Source organism: Tamandua tetradactyla, chromosome 16 (assembly GCF_023851605.1).
Source record: "Tamandua tetradactyla isolate mTamTet1 chromosome 16, mTamTet1.pri, whole genome shotgun sequence".
NCBI lineage: Eukaryota > Metazoa > Chordata > Mammalia > Pilosa > Myrmecophagidae > Tamandua > Tamandua tetradactyla.
Window position 1 is genome coordinate 10,716,971 of NC_135342.1, and position 18,556 is coordinate 10,735,526.

Sequence of the window (18,556 nt, forward strand, 5' to 3'; positions counted from 1 at the left end):
AGCCGGGGCCGGGGGCGCCCAGGCCGGGGCGGGGCCTTGGGCCTCGGAGACCCGCCGCCCCCACCCCAGCGCCCCTCCGGGAGGTGGGGGCTGGACGTGGGGCTCCTCCCCGGGCGCCCGGCCTCCCGAGCCCCACCGCCCACCCAGCCCCGCCCCGGACCTCCCGGATCTCCCCGGGGAAGGCTGGGGAAAGGCCGGCCCCGAGCTGAGCCCAGCGGGGACTTGGACGCCCCCGGAGCAGCTCGCCCCAGCAGGGACGCGGGACCCCGCGAATGGACTCTTCGGAGGGTGTGCGGGCCGCGCAGTCTCCAGGGATGGAGACCCAGGAGAAGGGGCCAGAACCCTTGGTTGTTGGCTTCTGGCTTTCCCCACCTGGCCCCCACCCGGCCAGACGGGAGCTTTTTTGGAGGGGTGGCCTTTCCCCTTATCCGCCCCCCCCCCAACAACCCTCCTTTTACGGTTGTTGGTTTTTTGTTTTCTTTTTTTTGCAGTTTGACGCCTGTCCTTCCCTCCCATCCCCCGGCCCTTGAAACGGAAGAGACAGACCACGTGGTCAGAGCCACGACACCCTGGTCCCCTCTGCCAGCGCTAAGCTGCACCCCCGGCCCCTGGCCCCTGGCTGGGGGGGAGGGACAGCCTCGCCCGCCCGTCACCCCCACCCCGCCCTGGCCCTAACCTGCTCCACAGACTCTTTTGATACTGAAGGGAGGTTTGCGTCGACTACCTGCTCTGTAATTACTTTAAAAAAAAGAAGAAGAAAAAAACCACGGAAAAAAGTAAAAATAAATAATTTGTTTTGGTGGGGGGGTCGTGAAAGTATGGAGGAGAGAGAGAGAACGAAGTGGACGCAGGGTGGAGAGCAGAAGGACAGAACGGGAAACGAAAAGGTCCACAGGGGCTCAGGGGACGAGGCCTTGCCGGGTGGTCCCAGGCCCCTCCACTGTTCCCAGCCCTGGTCTGGACCGCCCTCTGGCCCCCGCCGCCCACACCGCGTAAGGAGGAAGGGGGCGCCTGGGGAGAGTGGCCGGCTGCGGCACTGGGAGCACGGGGCACCTCTGCCTCGTTTCTAATGCAGGCAAGGGCCATGGCCTGGGGGGAAAGGGACAGGGACAGGCCCTCGGAAGGCCTGGAGCTGGCGAGGACGAGTCAAGAGTGGACTCAGCTGAAACAGGCAGCTGTTGGGGTGGGGTGTGGGGTCTCCAGGGACCCCAAGGTGGCCATGGTGCAGCCTCAAAGAGGGGCCCAGCAGGCTGCCATTGGGTACGGCCCCGACAGAAGCAAGGGCGTGACCAGCACCAGCACTGGGCCTTCGGCACCCTCCTGTGGGGGGACGCTGGTGGGGAGACCCCCATCCAAGGAGAGTCAGGCCCTGACTAGGGCGGCGGTGGGTGCCGCCCATGTTCTCCCCTCGCCGTGGCACAGCCTGTCCCGCCCTGCGCAACAGTCCCGGCCCAACATCGGGGGCACCCAGGCCGTGGTCAAGGCGATGACATCCCAAGGGCGCCAGGTGGGATGGTCCCACCAGCCCCCCACCCCCAGCATCTCATCCCCCCCCCCAGGGCTCTTGAAGCCAGCCACCCTGTGCGCCCCTGCAGGGAAGTGCCCTGAGGTGTGCCTGTCTGCTCTCGCCGCCTGTCCGCTCAGGACCCTCCATGCCCGCGCTCGGCTCCCCCTCTCTCTTTCTTTCTTTCATGCCCTTTCTCGCGGTTCTCTTTCAGCGCGGATCCTGGTTGCCATAGCAACGCTGCAGCGGGTACCAGGTGGTGGGGGGGGGCAGGGGAGCCGCGCTGCCGCAGCCTCCGCCATTTCCGATGCCAGGCGCCCGGAGGCGCAGGCTGGGGCTCGTTCTAAGGGCACGTGGGGTCTCCCCAGGCCACCGAGCCTTCTTGGGCCATGGGAGGCGGGAGGCGGGAGAGGGCCGGGTGGGAAGGAAATGGGGCTGAGAATACAATCCAGAGGAACCTGTGGCCTCGCAACTGGGGGAGAGGAGAGTGACAGGTGTAAAGTGAAGGTGAACTGAAGGATGGCGGGACTGATGGGAGAGAGGCTCTGGGGAGGAGGTGTGGGTGCCGGGGGCGGGGGGTGCCCTGGGAGACTGGGCCCACAGAGGCAAGGGATCGCAAGCTCCTGTTTCTTCTGGGAGGGACTGGGACAAGGGCCAGGCCAGGCCTCCTGCATAGTTTGGCAACCCGGGGTGGAGTGCAGCTGGGGGTGTGGGGTTTGGCTTAGGACAGGGATGCAGGGATGGGGGGCACGGACTTGCAGGCCACGCCAAGAGGCAGTGGGAGGAGGGGATGGGGGAGATGGAAACTCAGGGAGAAGCTGAAGGCAACAGAACTAGAGAGAGAAGAGAGACAGAGGAAGGGAGGTCAGAGATGGAGACCTGGAGAGAACCAAGCGGGGAGAAATGGGAGGGGTGTTGGGAGGACACCCACATGCGCCAGGACAGAGCCCACAGTCCCTTGCCACTGTCTCCTCTCCTCCCTCCCGATCCTCTCGACTCCCACCCCAAGCAGGATGCAGTTTCCATGACAACCTGGCTGGCCCAAAAGGAGGGCGGGGGACTGCAGAGGAAATTTTCCACATCAGCAGGAAGGGAGGAGGGTATGGAGTGAAGCAAAGAACGGCCAGGATAAAGTGGGAGCCCTGGAGTCCCAAATCACTGTGTCCAATGCCCTCGGGAATGCAGGGGAGGATTCTCACCCCGATGCCACCTCTGCGCTGCTGCCTGGGAAGGCTCAAGGGTCAAATGTCCAAAGATCAGTGGCTGCCCAGGCCTCTGAGGGGGTTAGCAAGCAGCTGCGGGAGCACGGACCACCAACCCCCCATCCAAAGGCATGGCTCTCGACGGCGCCCCACGGAGGGTGGGGGTGGTGGGCTACGGCCGCCTGGGTGAGTCCTTCATTCTGGGACCTCCTTCCTAAAGCACCAGAGCCCCATCCCCGTCGGACACACTTTCTTTCATCTGTGGCCTTTATCTGCCTGTCTGAGCACCTCCCTCCCACATCCCCCTCTGGGTCTCTGTCCTGCGCTCTCTAGACCTCTGGATCCCCATCTGAGTCTTCGTCCCCCTCCCTCTGGGTCTCTGTCCCCACCCCACCCCCAACTCTACCGTTCTCCTTTCCCTCTTTCCAGGACAATCACTTGTCTCTCACCTGCTGGCTCAGGGGCCAGAACTGGGCCTAGAACTTGTTTTTGTCTGGAACCGGGACCCAGGACGAATGGCAGGGACTGTGCCCCCCTCGCTGCAGCTCCGGAATCTCGCTGACCTTGGGGAGAGGTCAGTGATCTCCTGGTGGCAAAGGGGGACTCTCTGAAGCTTCCCTTCTGATCTCACATGGCGTCTGTGTGAACTCAGGCGAGTCCCTTGCCCTCTCTGGTCTTTGGGTCACACAAACATAAAATGTGACAAGCCCAGCTTCCCCATTTCCCCTGCCAGGCCAGGGTGAGGGGCCGACCTCTGTAGACTATGAAGGAATCTGGAGGTGGGGAGACCCAACTCCTCTCCAAGGCCCTCCTCGTCTCTCCCCTCCCCCAGGCACCCCAATCTCGTGGTAGAAGTGGCACACCCCAAAATCATCCAGGATTCTGGGGCACAAATCCTACGTCATGCCAATCTCCTGGTGAGCCTCACCCAAACCACAACCTCAGGCCCCTGCCCCTCCCCCCTTCCCACCTACCTCCCTAAAGCCTGGGCCTCAACCCCACCCCTCCTTCACCGGCCCTAGGTAGGGTCCCCCTCAGCCCTGGCTGACCAGAACACGGAGCAGCAGCTCCTGGAGGCCTCCCACCACTGGGACCATGCTGTGTTCGTGGCTCGGGGGGCCCTGTGGGGCACTGAGGACATCACCAGATTGGATGCGGCTGGGGGCCTTCAGGTGAGGCCCACTGGGCTCCCAGAAACTGGAGGGGGTCTGCAGACCCCCAGGCCCTGCCTTGACCCTGGCTGTTGCTTCCAGAGCCTCAGGGTCATCATGGCCACGCACCCTGACAGCTTCCGGCTTGAGGGACCTCTGGCTGCAGCCCAAAGGCCTGGCTCTCGCACAGTGCTCTATGAAGGCCCCGTCCGTGGGCTGTGCCCCTTGGCCCCCCGAAACTCCAACACCATGGCGGCCGCTGCCCTGGCCGCCCCCAGCCTGGGCTTCGACCGTGTAATCGGGGTGCTTGTGGCCGATCTCAGGTGAGCCGAGCTGAGCAGGGGGTGCAAGGGCCAGGCGGGCCAAACTGACCTCCCTGTTTGCCCCAGCCTGACAGACATGCACGTGGTGGAAGTGGAGCTAAAGGGTCCCCCGGGCCCCACAGGGCGCAGCTTTACCGTGCACACCCGCAGAGAGAACCCTGCTGAGCCTGGAGCAGTCACCGGCTCTGCCACTGTCACCGCCTTCTGGCGCAGCCTTCTGGGTGCGGCCAGGTCCCTCCCTAGAGCCAATGGCCCCTTCTCTAGGAACCTGTCCTCTACAGAGCTTAGGGTCTTGGGCTCTGTCCAGTTCTGCAATTCTATCTCTGTGGAAAGTCTTTATTTCTCAGTATCCTTAACTGCCCCCCCTCCACATCACTGAATCTTTGTATGTATCTATGCCTGCTGTGTCCCTCCCCCGAATCTCTGCTCACCCCCTCCAATCTGGGACGCTCTCCCTCTCTCTCTCTCTCTGTGTATCTTGTCCACTCACCAGGTCTCTGTCCCCTCTGGGTCTCTGTCTCCCTCTCTATGGATCTCTGTCCCTCATTCTGGGCCTCTATCTCCCTCTCTCTATATTCTGGGTCTCTGTCCCTCTATGGGTTTCTTCCCCCTTCCCACCCACCCCCAACTTTGATTTCTCTCTCTAGGGGTTTCTGTCCGCCCTCCTCCCCCACCCCGGTTCTCAATCCTTTCTCTCTGGGTGGCCCCCACCCGACTCCAGCTGTCCGTCTCTCCTTCTGCCTCAGTCTTTAATTCCCATCTCTCCTCTGCAGGCTGCTGCCAGTTCCCCTCCAGGCCCGGGATCCATCTCTGCTGAGAAGCCTCCACGAACCCGGGACTTCCTCGTGTCATTTCCCTCCCACCACCACCTTCCCACTCCCGTGCTGGTCTCTGTTCCCCCACACCTCCCTCTGTCGCAGTAAAGCTCCCAGGCCCCCCTCCCCGCATGGTTTTGATGTCGGTGGTCTCGATCCCTTCCTGTGACGTCACGCTGCGACTGCGCACTGCATGACGCCATCGCGGGAGGCGGTGTAAAACTCATGGAAGCTATCGCCAGAGCCTTACGCACTACGTCTCCCAGAAACCTCTGAGAAGCGGGGGACGTAGTCTTGCGCTGGTTGTGAGCGGGGAAGGGACTCTGGGAGGTGCGTTTCCGGGATTCCCCGCAGGGCCGACGGGAGTTGTAGTCCCGTATTCACTGGAGGCGACAGTGGACTTCCCGACCAGGTGGCTCCGCCGCGGCCGCTGGGAGTCGTAGTCCGGCACGCGGGGGCCGCCGGGATCTGTAGTCCGTCCCGCTCGCCCAGTCAGCGCCGAGCTACCCGCCCCGCACTCGAAGCTCAGAGCCGCGGCCCAGGGTGATGCTGGAGCCCCTGGCTCGGGGGATCGGAACGGCAGGCGGGGTGAGGGGCATTGCCAGGCAGCGAGCGAGCGCCGCGGTTGGGGTACGGGTCGGGGAAGTGGCTCTATCACTTGGTTTTCGGGAAAAGGGCCTAGTTTTTTGGTGATAGGAGAAGAGGACCTTGTTGCTTAGGGGCTGGGGAGGGGACCCTGTCGCCCAGTGACAGGAGAAGAGAAGCTCTTTGTTCAGGGGAGGGGGAGTCTTCTGTTGCTAGGCGACCAAAAAAGACCCTGTGACTTAGAGACAGGGAAGGAGGATTCCATTACTAGGTAACCAGAGAGACTTGTTACCTAGTTGGGGGGGGTGGTCCTCCGTTGCTAGGTAACCAGAGAGGGATCCTGTTACCTAGAGACACGGGATGGGGTTCTTCTGTTGCTGGGCGACCAACCAGGGAGCCTTTTACTTATGGATGTGGTGAGGGTGGTCCTCTGTTGCTGGGGGGCTGAAGAAAGCCCTTATCTTAGGGACAAGGGATGGGGGTGCCTCTGTTGCCAGGACACAGCCCAGGGAGCAGGGTCCTCCTAGGCTGCCCTGAGCCTCTACCTTAATGACAGTGTCCCGAGGGCCTGCTGGGAGGTAAGGCCTCAGCCCCTGGGCCTCCAGCCCCCAGCCCCTGAGTAGCCTCTACCCCCACCCCCAGCAGGAGCCGAGGGCGGCATGTCCCAGGCCCCAGGAGCCCGGCCGAGCCCGCCCTCCGTGTACCACGAACGGCAACGCCTGGAGCTGTGTGCTGTCCACGCCCTCAACAACGTCCTGCAGCAGCAGCTCTTTAGCCAGGAGGCTGCCGATGAGATCTGCAAGAGGTGGCCGCCACCCACCCTGATTTGGGTGCCTGGAGAAGCGGGGCTCAGAGGGCTCCATGACCCCACCCCTCTCCCCACCCCACCCCGGCTCTCAAAGCGAGGGGAGGCTGAGCCCTGGGAGGCCCCACTCAACCCGGTTTGGGCTGAACCCTGGGACTCAGAGGTGGAGATATTGCCTCCTGTACTTCTCCATCCCCATGGCCTCAGCCCTTGCTCAGGCTTCACTCTCCTTCACCTAGACTCTAATCCCTTCTGTTTTCTGGCCTCCCAGCCTCTAATCTCTCCCCTCCAGTACTTCCCATCTGAAGCTGGGAACCACCCTGCCCCTCCCCTGCTCACTGTCCTCCAGTAGCTCCCCAGCACCCCTAGGGGAAGTTCCCAGCCCTTCAGCCTGATATCCAGGGCCCCATCCGCCCCTGCAGCTTCCTCTCTCACTGCTTCTGTCCATCCAGACTTCTGTCTTGCTGATTGAGCCCCACTGTAAGATCTCTAGTTCTTTGCACATACCATTCTTTCTGCCCAGAATGGCCTCCTCTTGTCAGCCTTGCACATTCTTCTCACTGTTCAAGATTTTGAACATTGCTTCTTTATTACTCTCTGCACCATCTTCTCTGTTCTGTCCCCCCAGCCCCAGCCCCAGTTCAGGTCCCGTCCTTGCCTGACTGGGCCCTCACTCCAGTCTCCAGTCTCTCCCCTCCAGCCTGTCCCCCACTTGGCCCCTGAGCTGATGCCATCCTCTCTGCTGCTCACCGCCCAGCCTTGGCTCCCCAGCATCCTCAGAGTCCTAGTCCTTCAAACTGGTTATTCTATAATTTGTTCATATCCATCATTCAAGAGCAGGAATCAGTCAACTCTTTCAAGCCAGAGATGAGTCCGATACAAGCTCTGCCCTGGGGAAGCCTGCAGTCTAGCGAGTGAAAAAGATCCCAGCAAAATAATCCACAACCCAGATAGAGATCAGAGGTGCAGTTTTTCACAGGCAGCCGAGCTCAGAGAACAAGTGGTAACAGGATGGGCCTCCAGGGCTAGGGGAACAGCTGGAGGAAAGGCTGGGGGGCAAGAGCCCAGGAGATGTGTTTGGGGAACCGGTGGCTAAGGATAGGGTGGGGCTGCAGGTACACAGGCTCGAGGGACCAGACCAGGCAGGGCCTTGAAGTCCAGGCTAAGGGGGTCAAGACTATCTCCTGAGAGAGAGATAGTCTCCTGAGGACTTTGTAGGGAGGGTGAGGCCTTCCCAGGGGCCCCCAACCCAGGCTCTTACCACCCCTCAACCAGGTTGGCCCCAGACTCCCGCCTGAACCCTCATCGCAGCCTCCTGGGCACTGGCAACTATGATGTCAACGTGATCATGGCGGCCCTGCAAGGGCTGGGCCTGGCTGCTGTGTGGTGGGACCGGAGGAGGTAGGAGCCGAAGAGTGGCAGCACGCGCTGTGCTCCGTGAATGTGGGATGAAGCAGGGAGGAGGGGCATGGCAGATGAGGGGACAGAGGCAGGAACAGAGAGTAGATGAGTGGAAGGTTCGCAGAGGTGGATGGGTGGGTGGGCCGTAGACTGGTGGCTCAGCAGGTGGGTTAGAAGGATGAATGCAGTGGCAGTTTGGTCAGGGGGATGAGTTGATGGGGAGATCGATGGGTGGACGGATGGTAACTGGATGAGTAAGTGGGATGGTGAAGGGTGGTTGGAAGGTGCTAAATAGATGGTGGATGAGTGGTTAAGTCGTTGACCAAATAAAGGATGGATGGTTGGTAGTCAGGGAACAGCAGATAGGTGGTCGAGTGGTTGAATGGATGGGTCAGTGGGTGCATCAAAGGTGGATGGGTCAAGACTGGGTGAGGAGTTGGGTGGATGTTGGATAAGTTGTTGGGCAGGTGGCTAGCAGAATGGTGGACGGGTGGATGCTGTTTGGGGGAAGAGTGGATGGGGAGTTGGACTGATGTAGTGAAGTTATTGATGAACAGGTGGCTGGAGGGCGGGGCTTTGCCGGGTGGGTGCACAGGTGAGTGGAAGGAAACCAGGATCATGTTGAGTAAGGCTCAGAACCCTGCCCGGACCCCGCGTGCTCAGGAGGTCCTGACGGCAGTGTCCTCCCGCCCCCACCCCACCCCAGGCCCCTGTCCCAGCTGGTACTGCCCCGGGTGCTGGGGCTGATTCTGAACCTGCCCTCGCCCGTGTCGCTGGGGCTGCTGTCCCTGCCGCTGCGCCGGCGGCACTGGGTGGCCCTGCGCCAGGTGGACGGCGTTTACTACAACCTGGACTCCAAGCTGCGGGCACCTGAGGCCCTTGGGGATGAGGACGGCGTCAGGTGAGCCAGGGCAGAGACAGGAGCCCTGAGGTCCTGGCTTCGGGGCCGGAGCGCCCTCCCCAGGGGGCTCACCGAGGCTCGGTGGGCCTCAGTCTCCCCCTGTCTCCTGCCTAGGGCCTTCCTTGCGGCCGCGCTGGCCCAGGGCCTGTGTGAGGCGCTGCTGGTGGTGACCAAGGAGGTGGAGGAGAAGGGCTCCTGGCTGCGGACAGACTGACCCCACGGAGGAGGGAAGCACAGCCGCCTGGGCCCCACTGGCTGCCTGCCTGACCTGGCGTGGTCCGTGTCGGGCTCCTTTGTGCCGGGGAAGGGCCAGGTCCCACGCTTCAGGGGGACCCCAGGGCCCTAACCCCCTCCCCACTGCTGCCTCAATAAACCTGCTGCCTGCTCCCGCCCGGCCTGCGTTTGACTAGACCCCGGTCCCTGCCCTCCAGGTCTCCCTTTGTCAGAGAGACACCCCATGGGAGGTGACACTGTACGGCGTCCCCACTGGCTCTGTCCTTCCCAGCTCTGCAACCTCATGCATGTCACCCACCGCCCAGGGCCTCGGTTTCCTCATCTGTAAGATGGGGTCGGTTGGCAGGAGAGGACGAGGCGATGCACATGCAGAGCTTGGGCAGGGCCTGGCTCTCCAGGGCAGGCTCTCCCTTGCCAGTGTGGCTCTGGTGGGAGTCAGACCAGGAGGAGAGAAGTGTGGTCAAGGGTGCTTGGGGCGCTGGGTGCTAAGGAGAAGGCGGGGGGTGCTTGTGGGAGGCAGAATAGCAGCCCTCAAAGACGTCCTCATCGCTTTCCCCAGCACCTGTGACCACATTCCCGCACATGGCCAAGGGGAAGTGAGGCTTGGGCGGCTAATGAGATGATTTTAAAATAGGGAGATGATGCTGGGATATTCGGTGGGTCCTTGAGGGTGTGGGAGGGGCCCAAAGGGCCAAAAATGTTGGAAAAAAAAAAGTTGGGGCTCTTACACTTCCTAATTTCAAAACTGTACGACAAAGCTCCAGTAATCAAAACAGCATGGTGCTGGCCTCAGGACAGACAAATGGACAACTGGAGTTTAACTGGGAGTCCAGAGGCGAAGCCACACACAAAGGAGCCCCGCACAGCTAGTGGGACAGGAGCGGCTCGTCCACAAGTGGTGCTGGGAAAACCATTTTGCACACAGCTGTTCATGTGAGGAAAAAAAAATAAAAAGAAGATGAACCCCTATCTCACACCATAGACCAAAATTAACTCAAAATGAATTAAGGGCCTAAATATAAGTGCTAACACCAAAAACCTTTCAAAAGAAAACCCAGAGGAGAATTTTCATGGCCTTGGATTTAGCGATGTCTTTCTCATAGATGTGACACCAAAATTACGGACAACAAAAGAAAATTCAGATTAAGTGGATTTCATCAGAACTGAAAACTTTCATGCCTCAGGGGACCTTATCAAGAAAGTGAAAAGATGACTTACGGAAGAGAAGAGAATCCTTGCAAATCCTGTATCTGATTGCAAATCCCGTATCTGGTAAATTTTTACTCTCCAGGGCATATAAAGAATGCCAACAACTTAAAAACAAAAAGGCAGACAATCCAATTAAGCTACAGGAGAAGGACTTGAATAGACATTTCTCCAAAGAGGATTTACAAGTGGCCGATAAGCTCAGGAAAATGCTCAGGTCATTAGCCACAAGGGGAACGCAACCCCAAACCTTGGGATGCTGCCTTGCACCCACTAGGATGGGCATTATTTTCAAAAATGGAAAATAGCTAGTGCTGACAAAGCTGCAGGAGGATGGCCAACTTCGACATGGAGTCAGTGGGCATGGAGTCAGTGGGAGTGCAATGCGGTGCAGCTGCTGTGGAAAACAGTGGTGGCCCCTCAAAAAGCTAAACGTGGCACTACCATATGGCCTGGCAACCCCACTTCCTGGTGTATCCCCCCCAAAATTAGACGTGAAAGCAGGGACTCGTACAGATACTTGCCCACCAGAGTGCATAGCAGCATTATTCAGAATAGCCAAAAGACGGAAGCAATTCAGATGTCTACCAACAGACGAATGGATCAACAAAATATGGTCTCTTCCTACAATGGGATCTTAGCTATAAAAAAAAAAGGAAGTTCTGCTACCTGCCGCAACATAGAGGAACCTTGAAAACATACTGAGTGAAAGAAGCCAGGCATATAAGGACCAATATTGTATGATTCAGCCTATATGAAATATCCAGAGTAAGCAAATTCATAGAGACAGAAAGGAGAATAGAGGTTAGCAGGGGCCGGGGAAGGGGGAGTAATTGCTTAATGCAGGAAGAGTGTTTGGTGAAAGGTTTGGGGGATGGATGGTGGCGGTGGCGGCACAATATTGTGGATGAAATTAATGCCACTGCCTCTCCCTCTAAGCCCAAGTCTGCAAGAAAAGTCATTGCCTTCCTCTGCTACATGGGACTTGACATCCCAGGGTGAAAATCGCCCTGATAATGTGTCTGGTCCTGGCACTGTGGGATCAACAACACCTTCTGGACCAGAAGTGGGGAAAATAAGTGTAATAAGGCATCCGTGGCCAAGAGAGATTAAATGGAGTCAAGATGCTATTCCAGGGCAGGCCATGGTGGCTCAGTGGCAGAGTTCTCGCCTGCCATGCCGGAGACCTGGGTTCGATTCCCGGTGCCTACCAATGTTAAAAAAAAAAAAAGAGGCTATTTAGAGGCTAACTCTTATGCAAGCTTCAGTTGGCTAGTGCTCACTGCCGTGGTTTGCCAAATCCCAACCAAAGTCCTCCCTGTTGACTTAAGACTCTATAAAGCTTCCATGCACTAAGTTTACTTTCCTGAAACCCATAATTCCCAGAGGGTTCCTAGGTCAGCTAAATCCTGAAACCCAGACGGACCAGCCTCTCCAAGATTCTCAATTAAAAAATAATCAGGCTGAAAATGCAGCACTAGAATATGATAAGAAACTAAAATTTAATAATTGTAAGAATAAAATACTCATAAATGTAAGTAAACTAAAATTCAGAAACAAACAAAAAGATTACCAACTAACTACATCCCCCCATCCTTTAGTGTCGACACCCCTTCTCAACATGAAAAGTCAGGACAAGCATTGCCTGAAGATCCCTATAGATTGGGGAGAAGGATTAAATGGGGAGAAGGAGGTATAACAGAAAATATGGGATTTAACAAACTAATGTGGCTGCTGGATCACTATATTAACATTCCTTCTAGCCTCCAGTGTTTTGGAGCAGCTAAAAGGAAAAGCCTGAGATGGTGGGATGGGACAGAACAAAACTCTGGGATCCGTTCTGTAACTACTTATTGAGATGTGCTTTGAAAATTAACGCATTTTTCTCTCTTTGCCATGTTAGATTTCACAATTTAAGAAAAACATTAAAAATTAAAAAAAAAAATTATGCCACTGAATTGGAAGTGGTTCCATGGGAAATACTGTTTTACATATGTTATCACAATAAAAATTTATTTTAAAAAAAGGAGCAGCACACTGTATGATTCCATTAAAAAGAAGCAGCAGGAGCGAGACTGGAAGAGAAAACCAGCTTGAAGGGGGGGCCTCGGCCAGCGCCGGCTTTAAACTGGAGGAAGCGGACAGGAGCCAAGGGGTGCAGGCAGCCCCTCACCCCTGGGGACCCAGAAGGCATGGCCTGTGGGCGGGTGGGATTTCCCAGCTCTGCAGCTGTGCGGGGTGAATTGGTGTGGTTAGACCACCCAGTTCAAGGTCATTCGTTACATCCCCAAGGAAACTAATGCAGGGCTGTTGCCATTTATTCAGGGAGTGGGGCTCCCCAAAAAGGTGGCGTTTGAAGAGAAACACCTGAGGACGGTGGGGGGCTGGAGGGGCCGTGGGGCCGTCTGGAGGAAAAATGTTGGGAGTCCAGGGCACAGCTGTGCCAAGGCCTGTGCTGTTGGGAGGGGCCAGCGTGGCTGGGGGGCAGGTGCGCGCCAACCCCGGGACCCCGGGCCAGGGCGAGGAGTGTGCCGGTGGTCCGCGGTGGGGGAGCCGGGGCTCTGAGCCTGTCCCCACCTGGGCGAGACCAGGCCGCCTTATCCTACTGGTGCCCTGCTCCCCCTCACCTCCTGCGGGCGGGTCTCTTCCCTCCCGGCCTGGGGTGTTTGCAGAGGCGCCCTCTGCCGCTCCCAGGCTGGGGTGGGGAGCAGGAGCCCCCAGGGGTGCGGGCTCCAGCAGGGGTCCCCGGCGCGGGCTGGGGAGGGCGGCTTCCCACAACTAGGACTGACCTGCAGTGCAGGCGGGTTACCAGGCCAGCGGTCCCTGGACGGGGCGAGGCATGAGCGGGGCTCGTCCAGGGGCGCTGGGACCTCCGGGAGGCGGCGCTGGAACAGGGAGCAGCTGTGGGTGGCGGAGCCCCCCTCTGGGGCTGTGCAGGGAGTGTGGCCTGGAAGGAGCAGAGGCTGCTGGCAGGAAGGGGGTGAGGGAAGGTCCTGAGCTGGGACAGCGGGGCCCTGGGGGAGGGGGGTTGCTGGCGAGGGGGACAGGCCTGGCCTGGAGGGCCGTGGGGGGCCAGGCAGAGGAGGGAGGGAGGAGCTGTCCGTGGGTCTGGCCCAGTGACCCCAAGAGACTGAATCCACAGGCAGGGGACAGGAGGGGGAAGGGGTGGGCTCCCCCATAGGTGCTGGGCAGGAGTGGGGGGCGTCCCAGGGGCAACGGAGGAAGCCATGGGGGTGAAGGGGCCCCGCTCGGGGCGCTTCTCTCCCGTCCCCCCACCAACGGCCGGACTCATGGACAGTGAGTCACACAAGGAGGGGCCGCACCCTGACCCGGGCACCTGAGGTGGGAGGGAAGCGCCTCTGCCGCTGCGGGGGGCGGTGGTGAAGGGCCCCGGGGAGGCGGGATAGCGGCTTCCAGCCCCCGACGAGGTCCGGGCCCGGATGCTGGAAAGGCAGGCTCGGCCCCGATGGAGGCCCCGTACCCCTGACCCTCTGTCCCTTTCTCTGTCTCTCCCTGAGTCTCTCCTGGCTTCTGTCTGTCCCTCTCCAGCCATTTATTTGCCTTGATCCCTTCCCCTCTCCCCCCCCATCATGTGTATTTTCTAGTTGAGAAGCTGCCGCGAGCTCACAGAACAGCCATGGAAACTTCGGGGCGTGTCTCTCTCCGTCTCTGCGTCCCTTGCCAGGTCTCTGCCCTCCCCCCCAAACTCCCCCAACCCCGTCCCCTCCTGGCCCCAGACAGCCGGGCTGCAGAGGTTTCTATTCCTGGCCGGGCCAGGCGGGGCCGCCAGGGGCTTCTGCCCTAATATGGCCCCATAACGCTCGCCCGCCCTGGGGGGGGGGGGGCGACAGGGGCTCCGCGCACCCCCTGGGTCAGCCCCCCCCCGCAGCCCCCCACGCGAGGCCGCGCACCGGTTGCGGCTTAGTGTGCGCCTCCCGCGGGGCCCCGCCTCGCTGCCGCCCCCATCCGCCCCCCCTCAGGGTGCAACCCCCCCCCTCGCAGGGCGCCCCGGCCCCGCAGCACCCACCCAGGGGGCCCCCGGGCCGGGGTGGGGGGGTCCGTGGCTGCCGGGCCACGTCACCCCCGCCCACAGCAGGGGTCGCGGAGGGGAGGGGGCTGTGTCATGCGGCAGGTGTGGAGGGTGACAGCTGTCCCCGCGCCCCCCGGTGCTGACAGCTGAGGCCCGATTTAGCTCGCAGAGCCCAGGACTGGCCGGATAAGCCGGGCGGGGGGCGGGCCCGGCCCCGGGGAACCCCTTAAATTGCCCGGCCCCGTCGAGGGGGGCGGCCGACGCCGACGCAGGTGAGAGGGGCGCCTCGGGCCTCGACTTCCGCGGCTCTGGCCTCTCCTTCCTCTCTCTCCTCTCTCTCTCTCTGTCCCTAACTCTCTCCCTCTCTCTCCCTCTGTCCCTAACTCTCTCCCTCTCTCTCCCTCTGTCCCAGTCTCTCTCCCCCCTTTCTCTCTCTCTCCCCTTCTCTCTCTCCCTCTTTCCACTCTCTGCCCCTTTCTCCCTCTTTCTCTCTCTCCCTTCTGTCTCTCTCCCTCTCCCCCCTTTCCCTCTCTCCCCCACTGTCCCTGTCTCTCTCTCTCTCTCTCCCTCTCTCTCACTCCCTCTTGCCCCTCCCCCACTCTGTCCCAGTCTTTCTCCTTCTCTCTCCTCCTCTCCCTGTCTTTCCCTGATCTATTTCCCTGACCCTGACTCTCCCTCTCTCTCTCTTCACCCCCCTCTCTGCCCCATCTCTCTCCTTCTCTCTCTCCCTGTTTTTCTCCCCCCTTCTCTCTCCTTCTCTCTCTCCCTGTTTTTCTCCCCCCTTCTCTCTCCTTCCTCTGTATCTCTCTCCCTCTCTGGCCCTTTCTCTCTCTCTCCTTCACTCTCTCACTCTCCTCCTTTCTCTGTGTGTCTCTCTCCCCTCTCTCCCTCTTTATTCCCTTCTGTCCCTGCCTCTCTCTTTGTCTCTTTCTCCCTGATTCCCTCTCCCTTTCTCTCTCTCCCTCTCTCTGTCCCTGTCTCTCTCCTCTCCCTCTCTGTCCCTGTCTCTCTCCTCCCTCCCACTCTCTCCCCCTCTTTCTCTCCTTCTCTCTCCTTTCTCTGTCTCTCTCTCCCTCTCTCCCTTCTCTGCTTCTCTGTTCCCCTCTGTCCTCTCTCTCGCTCTCCTCTTTTCTCTGTATCTCTATTTCCCTCTCTCTCCCTCCCTGTCTCTCTCTCTCCTTCTGTCTCTCTCTCTGCCCCTCTCTCTCCTTCTGTCTCTCTCTCTGCCCCTCTCTGTCTCACTCTCCCTCCCTCTCTTTCCTCCCTCTGCCTGTCCCTGTCTCTCTCTCTCCCTCTTGTTCTCTGTCCCTGTCTCTCTCCCTCTCTGTCTCTCCATCTTTTCACCTCCCCGATTCTCTCTCTCTCCACCAGATATCCCTGTTTCTGAGTCTCTTCTCTTTCTCTCTCTCTCCCCCACTGCCTTTTCTCCCATTTCTGTCCCTCTCTCTCTCCCAGTCTCTCCACTCGGCCTCTCTCTTTTCCCCTTTTACTCTCTCTGGTTCTTTCTAACTCCTCACCTGCCCCTTCTCTTTCCACTTCTCTTCTCCAACACTCTCTCCATCTCTCATCCCCCCCCCCACCCCGTCTGTCTCTGTTTCTCTTATCTACTTTGTCTCTTTCCCTCTGGAGGGCTCTCTGGCTCTCTTTCCCTCCCTGTCTCTCTCTCTTCTCTCCGCGTCTCTGCCCCCCGCTCCCCGGTCCCCACCCCCCAGCTCCGCCTGGACCGGCCGGGCCGCGCCGCCTCTGCTGAATAAACTGTTTCTGTCTCCACCTCCCTCCGCTCCTCTCGCCTCCTTCTTTCCTTCCTCCTCCTCGGCCGCCCAGCCCCGCGGCCCCGGCCCTGAGGGGGAAGTGGGGGAGACCAGGGCTGGCGGCCCCGCTCCCAGGGCAGCGAGGGCAGGCTGAGAGGCTGGGGGTGGGGGGGGCGCTCCACGCGGGGCCGCCCAGAGGCAAAGGGAGGCGGGCAGGGTGGGGACGAGCGGGGGCCGGGGACGCAGGGACAGCAGGACACAGATCCCCGGACACAGAGGGGTCAGAGCGCCATGGGAGAGTCACCTCCGAGATGGGGAGGCCGAGAGACACACAGACGGAGAGACAGCGGGGCTGCGCCCCTCCCCCCTCCACGGGGCAGGGGCGGGCGGGGCTGTCCCCTCTCCCTTGCTTCCCAGCCCCCACCCCGGGCCTGCCGTGCCAGGGCGGGGACAATGGGCCCTTGTCCAGGCTCCCAGAGTCAGGGCAGCTGGGGGGAGGGGGAGCAGGTTCAGGAAGGGGGAGGGGCAGCTGCGCGACTGCGGCCCCCACCCGGCGGCCAGGCCCCGCCCCCAGACACCGCCCTCCCCCGCCCTCCTCCCCGCCTACCTTCTGCTCTGCCTGGAGACGGGACTGGCATTTATGCGGCCCCTGCTGTATGCACCTGAAATGCCTCCTCACCTCTCTTCATACCCTTCCAGCCTCCCCTTTACTTGTTTCCTTTACTTGTTTTCTTCCTACGCTTCCAGCTCCCTTCCTAGCAAGGGAATGGCCATTCATTAAGCACCTACTGTTTGACAGGCAATTTCCTACACTCCGTGGTTTATACTCCTTTTTTTCTTCCGCTTCCACCGATTCCTTTCTCTCCTTTCTGATTTGCCTGGTCTCTCCTGGGAAGAAAATGGGCACTTATTGAGCACCTACAGTATGTCAGGGAATTTACAAACACTCTCTCCTCTTTTATCACATTCAATTCTCCTCCAGATCCTTTCTTTCCTCTCTGTTGGTTTTCTCTCCTTTCCGACCTGCCTGCTGTGTCGCAGGGGGAGGGGACAGGCATATATTGAGCATCTACTGTGTACCAGGTACTTTGCCTGCTTTCTCTCCTCTCCTCACCTTCTTTGTCCCCGTCCCTCTTCTTTGTCCTCTCCTGGTCTTTCTCTGCTCTCTGCTCTCTTCCAAGGCAAGGAACACACACTTCTTGAGTATCTCTGGTGGATCAAGCAATTCATGTGCTTTCTCTACTCTCCTCTGTCCGTCTCCACTGACCTGTGGTCTCTGCTTCTTTCTTCTCTCTGTGTACCACCCAATTTCCGTAGGCTGCCCACTCCCTTCCCGAGTGACTTTTCTTATTTCTTCATCTCTGGCTTCTCCTCTCTGCTGCATCTGCTCTTTCGTGGGGAAGGAACAAGCAATTATGGAGCACCTGTTGTATGCCTGGTGACTAAAAGCCTCATTATCATACCTCATATCAGTCCCCCCCTCCTTGCCTCTTTCACCCTGCCTCTCTTGGCTAGTTTCTCCCTCCCTCTGCCCTCTGGGCCTCTTCTGGAGATGAGAACTGGCACCTACAGAGTACCTCCAGGTGTCCAGGATTTGCCCACATTGCCCCACCTGTGCATCCCGCTGTGCCTCCTCCCTTCTTTCCCTCTGTGTCCCTCACTTCTCTGCAAGCGACCTCCTCAGCCAACACCTTCTTTTCCTTTCATCTGCGTCCACACCTGCCTTTCCCTCTGGTTCTTCTGTGTCCCTTCCAAGGACGCCAATATGCATTTATTGAGTACCTCCTGTGTGCTCCCTGCCTCACCTGGATACTCTCCTCCCCATTTCCTCTTTCCTCTCCTGGCTCCCTCTCATCCCTGGCTTCTCCCCTCCTCTCTGCCCTATCAGCAATCTCCTGGGGGAGTAAACTGCATGTACTGAGTACCTGCTGTGTACTGCTCCTTTATATACACTGTCCCCTCACCTCACGGGCTCTGTTCTCCTTTCTCTTTTCCTTTTTGTATGCTTCTCTTCTCCTAGTTGCTTCTGTGTGCTCGCTGCCAGGGAGGGGGGTGGTATTTATTGAACACCTACTGTAAGCCAGCAGCATTATGTATATTGTCTCCTTCCCTCACAGCTTCTCTTCTCCTTCTATTCCTTCTCTTTGCTGGAGTATCCCCCCTCTTCCTCCTCTTTTTCTTTCTCATCCTACTTATTTTCTGTTTCCCTTCTTTCTTCTAGGAAAAAACTAATATTAACAGGCACCTACTGTGTACCTGGCAACAACTTACCCCCTAACCCTCTCTCCTCAGGCTGTCCTGGTTCCTTGTTTTGACTCTGATCTGATTTCTTCTCCTCCTTTCCGAGTGTCTTCACTCTCCTGAAGAAGGGAGTGGGCATTTATTGAGCACCTACTGTGTGCCAGGCTCTGTATGTGCATAGCCTCCCTCTTCACACCCTCTGCTCTCCCCTCCCCCATCTTCTCTGCCGTCTTTCTTTCCTTCCTGCTCTCTACCAGGAAAGGGAAGAAGCATTTATTGAGTGCCTGCTGTGTGCCAGGTCATTTACACCCACTGAAGCCTTGCCCTGTACCCTCCGTTGCCCCCCCTCCTGCTCTGCCAGCTCCCTCTCTTTCTCTTTTTTCCTTCTGAGTGGTGGAAGCTCCACA

At 59.1% G+C, this 18,556-nt stretch overlaps 2 protein-coding genes across 7 annotated transcripts; both read left to right on the top strand.

The window, feature by feature from the left end:
- The first annotated feature begins 2,721 nt into the window (after window positions 1-2,721).
- Window positions 2,722-5,286, top strand: ASPDH (aspartate dehydrogenase domain containing). Of its 2 annotated transcripts, XM_077131013.1 has the most exons (7): window positions 2,727-2,892; window positions 3,136-3,280; window positions 3,539-3,623; window positions 3,729-3,878; window positions 3,960-4,180; window positions 4,247-4,401; window positions 4,954-5,113. In XM_077131013.1, the coding sequence occupies exons 1-7, from the start codon at window positions 2,838-2,840 to the stop codon at window positions 4,995-4,997; spliced, it is 855 nt and encodes a 284-aa protein (XP_076987128.1). In that variant the 5' UTR covers window positions 2,727-2,837; the 3' UTR covers window positions 4,998-5,113. The 2 variants fall into 2 exon arrangements, with proteins under 2 accessions (XP_076987127.1, XP_076987128.1); XM_077131012.1 differs by lacking the exon at window positions 4,247-4,401 and having other exon boundaries at window positions 2,722-2,892; window positions 4,954-5,286.
- A 164-nt stretch (window positions 5,287-5,450) lies between these two features.
- JOSD2 (Josephin domain containing 2) lies at window positions 5,451-9,079 on the top strand. Of its 5 annotated transcripts, none has more exons than XM_077131071.1 (5): window positions 5,451-5,583; window positions 6,223-6,385; window positions 7,661-7,786; window positions 8,493-8,687; window positions 8,802-9,079. In XM_077131071.1, exons 2-5 carry the CDS (start codon window positions 6,240-6,242, stop codon window positions 8,899-8,901), a joined length of 567 nt encoding a protein of 188 aa, XP_076987186.1. In that variant the 5' UTR covers window positions 5,451-5,583; window positions 6,223-6,239; the 3' UTR covers window positions 8,902-9,079. The 5 variants fall into 5 exon arrangements, with proteins under 5 accessions (XP_076987186.1, XP_076987187.1, XP_076987190.1 ...); XM_077131072.1 differs by having other exon boundaries at window positions 5,453-5,583; window positions 6,226-6,385; XM_077131075.1 differs by having other exon boundaries at window positions 5,463-5,625.
- Window positions 9,080-18,556: the final 9,477 nt, after the last annotated feature.

Bases quoted from the DNA above. Each gene is read 5' to 3' on its own strand.
- ASPDH (XM_077131012.1), top strand. From the start codon at position 2,838: ATGGCTCTCGACGGCGCCCCACGGAGGGTGGGGGTGGTGGGCTACGGC. The intron at 3,281-3,538 runs GTCAGTGATCTC...CCCCTCCCCCAG, and splicing joins CTCGCTGACCTTGGGGAGAG to GCACCCCAATCTCGTGGTAG. The intron at 3,879-3,959 runs GTGAGGCCCACT...TGTTGCTTCCAG, and splicing joins ATGCGGCTGGGGGCCTTCAG to AGCCTCAGGGTCATCATGGC.
- JOSD2 (XM_077131071.1), top strand. From the start codon at position 6,240: ATGTCCCAGGCCCCAGGAGCCCGGCCGAGCCCGCCCTCCGTGTACCAC. The intron at 6,386-7,660 runs GTGGCCGCCACC...CCCCTCAACCAG, and splicing joins GCCGATGAGATCTGCAAGAG to GTTGGCCCCAGACTCCCGCC. The intron at 8,688-8,801 runs GTGAGCCAGGGC...TCTCCTGCCTAG, and splicing joins GGGGATGAGGACGGCGTCAG to GGCCTTCCTTGCGGCCGCGC.